Here is a 6,000-nt window from a genome sequence, read left to right on the forward strand (position 1 = left end):
GAGAAGTATTCCTATACCTCTCCGATTCTCCCTCCACTTCGGTAAAATTAGGACAGGAATTATAATTAGGAGACTTGAGACAATAATGAGTTCTTTAGGATGGTAATGATCGCCCCATCTGTCCTAGTTTCCTCTTCCCTAAGGAAGCTTATTAACAAGAGCACTTCCTCTTTAGTAGTGGTTCCTAGCCTGTGTTTTATAAATGTCTTTCCAAACCATTAACCTTCTGATTCATCTATACTAGTGTTATATGGTTGATTTTGCTGGTGTTTTTATCCTAGCCCACCCCTGACTTCTGGGAGTCTGGCCTCAGCTTTGACTGATGTCTCAAGATTGCTCCCTTTTCCCCATACTCTGTGGGACTGTTCTCTTATGACTTAATAATCCTCCCTGATCCCATGAGTCAAAATGCTCATCTGCTTCTGCGGCTCCTTTTCAGTAGTCTTAACACAAGCACCCGAGTTAGGGAAGGCCAGGGGAGAGGTCAGTTCTTCTGGGTTATAAAAGCTGTTCAGCTTGACTGTGGCCCTGAAGACACAGTGAAGCCAGGATTCCTCGATTCTCTTCCCCGTTCCTATAAGAGCTCTCATTTCTTTTTTTCCTTTTTTAAAATAGGTTTTCATTAATTTGAGAGAGAGAGAGAGAGAGAGAGAGAGAGAGAGAGAGAGAGAGAGAGAAACATCAAGAGAGAGAGAAAAGAATCATACATCGGCTGCCAGGATCCTGCAGACCCCCTATTGGGACTGAGCCCACAACCTGGGCATGTGCCCTGACCGGGAATCAAACCGTGACCTCCTGGTTCATGGGTCCATGCTCAACCACTGAGTCATACCAGCCGGGCAAGAGCTCTCATGTCTTATGCTAACCTTAGGCCGCATGTGTCCATCCCTAGAGTACCTCTGCTCTAGGCTTAAAAGGGAAGTTTTGGTCTTCTCCCCACCTACCATCCACACCTAATTTTTATGAAATCAGTAACCAGAAACTTTATTTTACTCTAGAAAAATTTGGAAACACTGCTTGATTTTAGTATCTTCTGAGTTTAGAGGAAGAAATCAAAGAGAGAAGAGGCTTGAGACATATGCCACTTGAACTCCAACGTCTACACACACACACACACACACACACACACACACACTTGCAGATTTTCTTAACTGCTGGAGAGTAAATTCAAAGGAGCAGTAAAGTGATATTACTGCTTTTCCAGACACAAGAAGTAGGGACGAGAGAAGCAAGTATTTCAGAGAAGAGTGGAAATTAAGTGGATCTGAGGAAGAATTTGCTAGAGAGACAGAAGGAAGACAGGAGAAGCATATACATAGAGACCATGCTAGTCACACTCCGGTACACGTCTTTCCCTCCCCTGTCAGCCACTGAGGCAGTGTTTTATATAATCCAAGGAGTGGTTCGTGTGAAAGCCCCAGAGTCTAGGTCACACACCTTCCATCTGTAACCAGATGGGCCTCGTGCCTGTCAGGGCCTTCACTCTTCTTTCTCCTCTTGATAGACGACCTCTTGTGCCCCTGGGAGGAGGAGGAGGAGGAAGAGACCTATAAATTGGTAACTGTGGGCATGCTGTGTGCTCCCTGCTGACCTGTAGGTAGCCGTGGCCGTGTGAACACAGTGGCACTGGGTCACATTTCTGCAGAGAAGCTAACAACCCTGGTGATGACATGGGCCCTCTAACCCTGTTTGGCTTCTGCGTTCCCTAAAGCTTCTTGCTGGTCTAAAGAAGGCAAAACTGTCTGGGTGCTTTGTTCACTGCTCCTCTGGACCCCTTCCCTCAGGCGGGACACAGCTGCCTGCGTTGAAGAATGCAGTTAGGAATGAAGTCTGCATTTAGGAGAGCCAGGCTTCATCTGTCCTGCCCCCTTAAAATGCAGGCACTGTTTTCTCCACTCAGCTCTCCCATGACCCAGCAAGCTCTTCCTTTTTTTTAAATTGAGATATAAACCACATGCCTAAAATACACCCTTTTAAAGTATACAATCCAGTGTTTTTCAGTATGTTCCCAAGGTTGTGCAACCATCACCACTATCTAATTCCAAAACATTTTCATCACCCCAAAAGGAAACTCCATACCCATTAGCAGTGACTCCTCCTTCTCCCCACCCCCAGCCCTCTATGAATTTGCCCATTTCAGACATTTTGTAGAAAAGGAATGACAGCGTCCTTGCTTCTGTCACCCCAGGCAGGCAGCTCTTTGTGTACATGTGGTGTCCACGCTGCTCCCGGGGCCTGGGAAGAGGCAGACAGCAGAGATGGGAGTGGTACCAAGGAACTGCCTCTTGTTGGGGGTACTGGGGCCGTAAATCTGGATTCCATTAATGAATATGAGAGTCTGGGGACGGCTGCCAAGAGTTTCTGGTTAGAACAGAAACTCACAGATTGATTGGTTCTTCTTTTCCTGTTTAGGATGACAACTGGAGCTTCACAATGCCTTAGCCCATGGGGCCGAGATTTCTTTGTAGGGACCCCTCCTGGCCATCCTTGCCCCTAGCTCTGCCTTCCCCGACTTACCTTTCCTTACCTCATTACCCACCCCAACACACACACACCATGCAGGGCCCTTGGCATTCATATCACAGCTGCTACCCTTGAGGTGGGAGAGAGCTAGGGTGGGGGCATGTGGGGAGAGGGAGTGTGACATGCATGTGATGTCAGCCGCTCCTCTTTGCAGGAGTCCCCCTGGCTGCCTGCTGAAGGCCCCCCTCTGCTTGGGACAGCCCTCCCAGGGCTGACTCAAAGTGGTTTTGGCCTAGGAACTTCCTGGGAACTGCCAACAAAACAAGGATAATACTGTTCACTAAGCTTGAGGCTATTTCATTCCAACAACATTACGATGAGAAAATCGATTTTGAGTACTTATCTCTCTAAGTTAAACAGCTAACACTTGAACCCTGTTCTGTCTGTCTAGCTGTATTCAAACCTTTGTACTATTTTCACAAAGGAAAGCAAGAGCACAGCTTGCTCTCCTGCCTGTACCACACTCTCTTATATTCTCTGCACCCCGCCCAAGGGTATATTCCTCACTTCTTAGACCTCTGTCCTTCCTTCAAAATAAGGGCCTCTGTGAACCGGACAGGGCAGCCACGTTTGCATGGCGTCTGGCTAAATGTCTACCCCAGAGTTCAGAGGGGCCTTCTGTGTACGAGCTCTCTCATGTCTTCTCTTGCAGCCAACAGGAAAGCCGGGTGTGCAGTCACATCTCTGCTGGCCTCGGAGCTGACCAAGGACGATGCCATGACTGCTGTTGCTGCCAAGGTGCCCAAGATCAGTGATGGGGTCCCCACAATCCTTGAGGAAACCAAGGAGTTGGTTGGCCGTGCAAGCTAATCTGGGTCCTGTGGCCGAGGCTCCTCCTCAGTGGAGCCCCAGACTGTCCTGCCTGCAGCCTGTGCCTAAAGGGTCATGGAGATATCCCTGTGGGTGGCCGTTCCAATCGCCCCGACCCTGTCTTTCTCTCTGGCCTGCTGCTCTCTCTGTCATACACAGCTTCAGCTGCCTGGGGGCCAGCAGGAGAGGGCGGTAGGGGGAGGCCTGAGCCCAACCCAGCCAGCCCTGGCTGTTGCATTACCAAAGCAGGCTCTGTGTTCGCTGCCTTAACCCCAAGTGTCTCCTCTCTGTTACTCTGAGGCCTCTCTCAGACAGAATCCCACCTGCTTTCTCAGCCCCTGGCTTTCCAGTGGGCTTCCCATAGGTCAATCTTGCTGGGTTTGTGCTTTTCTTTTGTGGTTTCTTTGGCCCTGAGAACAGCATGGGGCTTGTGAACCTTTGGGCTATATCCCACCTTTCATTGCGGTCCCCTCTGCTCTGCTCTTTCTTCTCCTGGCTGTTATTTATTACTAGTGGTGTGGCATTGGGAGCTACTTCTAAGGAAGTGGTGAGAAATCCCACCCTTACTCCACCTTCCTGAGAAAGGCCTCCCAAAACAAAAAAGGACCTGGACCACCTTTATGTGTTCCACTGGGGCTTAGGCCAGAGCCTGTGGGCAGGCCGGGCATAGAGACATTGTGGGACCTGCCCCAGCCTGCTGCCATGCTTTGTGCCCTTGCCTCTCTGGACCCTCTACACCACCCCCAGGCTCCTGAGCCATGGTCCCTCCTGCCCTCCCCAGAGCTTTGGTGCATCTCATCTGGAGTATTGTGACCATCCCAACACCTCACCCTCTGTCTCCAAGGAAATGGGAGGTGGAGCCTCCTGGCTGAGAAATTGTTTTGCAAATGGATCTATTTTTGTATGAGATTTTTTTTTTTTTTAAAGAAAAATAACTCTTCCTTCCCCCCTTTCTCCTCCATAATGTAAGAGGCTTTGATGGCAGGTTCCAGAGTCCTTGGGATTTCTCCCCACAGGCCTCAACCAGGCCCCTGGACCTCCACCTCAGCTCTCAAGCTCTGGGCCCTTGATGCCAGTGCGGATTCTCTCTCCCAGCACCCGGTTCTGGTGGAGGAGGAAGCTCTTCTCTGGTTGAGCTGAGCCAGGTCTAAGAGTAGTGGGAGCTCTGAGACCAGAGTTTTTATAAATTTAATATATTTATCAAGCCAAATGTGCAGATGCTAACTGGACACTCTGGGGAAGTGGGCACAGGAGTGCCCCCACACTTTGTACTCCTGCTCCCTTCTGAACAGTGGGCAGGCCACACTGTTCAGTGGCCCCAGCCACAGGAAGCTCAGACTGGCTCAAGGTGACACTTGTGCCACCCTGTGCTCCTCTCATCGTCCCACCTGGGTAGGGAGAGAATAGCACTGTTAAGGCTTGGCCCAGATACGGTTGTTAGTGCAGGGGGAGCAAGGGGAGACTAGGGACACTTGCACTGAGGCCTTGAGGCCAGGAGGAAGGTTCTGGTTGCTAGAGCCTGTATGAAGGGCCAACAGCAGTTCTTTTGAGCTATTCCCGGAAAGACTGGTACGAGGGCCTGCCGCTCCCTAGGTCTCCTTCCTCTCCCTGCTGACATCTGGGGCTTTGACCCTTTCTTTTTTAATCTACTTTTGCTAAGATGCATTTAATAAAAAAAATAAATATTTAAAAAAGGGACAAAATGCAGACCTATTTCCCTTGCCTCTCGGGCTTCTGGGATGTCATCACCTCCAGTTTGTTGGGTTTGTTTCCAACTGTTAATAAAGCATTGAAACAGTACTGCGTACAGCCTCCTGTGTGAATTTCTGAGCTGGTTCTTTTCACTCTCATCCAGGCTCCTCCGTCTTGTCCTGCATCAAATCCCTGGTTGACCTGACAAATCATTGTAAAAAAAGTTCAAGGTGTCCATCATGTGCCAGAAACTGGTTGAGGCCTAGAGATGATTAATACATGGTGGCTTCTGCCCCATCATTTGCCCTCCATAAAGGCCCCAGTTCAAGACCCCCACTTCCTAATTGCTGCCTTTGGCTTGGAACCTGTTTTTAAATTCAGTTCTAGCTCCCCACCTCTCCATGCCCCCAGATGTCACAGTTTCCTGGTAGTACCTGTGCCTCTTGCTGAGGGAAACATCTGGCTCCCATTCTTCCATCTCCCCTCCCCCCTTTGTTGGCCACAGACCACATTCCAGACTAGAGGGGCATACACTGGGGTGGAAACCTGAGCCTGTCCAGCAGAGGTCAGAAGCCAGAGGTCATGCTCCAGATGACTTGCTGCTCAGAGTCATACTTGTTCGAGCACATTGAGACCTGCACAAAGAAACCTTACAATCTATGAGCAGGCCCAGAATAGGGCGGGAGGGGCCTGGAGAAGACCACAAACCCATTTGGGCAGGCTCTGGAACTGGAAATAAAAGCCTTTTAAATAGCCCTGGAGCCTGGGCAGCTGCCTCCCCAGTGGGTCTGGGGATGTGGGGGTGGGCTGCCTGCTTCCTCTCCTCCCCCAGAGGCCAGGCGTTTCTGACTCAGAGCTATATAGGCACACATACCAATTAAGGGACCAACCACAGCTGCTCACGCTCTGCTCTGAGAGTCGGCTGGGCTGCTGTGCCTAGAATAGAACCCAGGCGCCCGGCTGCCCGCCTTCTGC

General features: G+C 50.2%; 1 protein-coding gene across 3 annotated transcripts in view; it reads left to right on the plus strand.

Moving 5' to 3' along the window:
* The window catches only part of DIAPH1 (diaphanous related formin 1), an 82,801-nt gene extending 77,668 nt beyond the window's left edge, over nucleotides 1–5,133 (plus strand). For 2 of the 3 annotated variants that reach the window (XM_070414803.1, XM_070414802.1), the window contains one exon: nucleotides 3,176–5,133. In XM_070414803.1, the coding sequence (XP_070270904.1) occupies nucleotides 3,176–3,333 (158 nt within the window). In that variant the 3' untranslated portion in view covers nucleotides 3,334–5,133. Of the gene's footprint in view, nucleotides 1–1,504; nucleotides 3,150–3,175 lie in introns of those variants that run through there. The other variant, XM_070414804.1, reaches the window with a different exon arrangement.
* Nucleotides 5,134–6,000: the final 867 nt, after the last annotated feature.

The sequence above is a fragment of the Myotis yumanensis genome, unplaced genomic scaffold, assembly GCF_028538775.1.
Source record: "Myotis yumanensis isolate MYYU_CA2020_CCGP unplaced genomic scaffold, mMyoYum1.0.hap1 SCAF_5, whole genome shotgun sequence".
In the NCBI taxonomy this organism is placed as follows: domain Eukaryota; kingdom Metazoa; phylum Chordata; class Mammalia; order Chiroptera; family Vespertilionidae; genus Myotis; species Myotis yumanensis.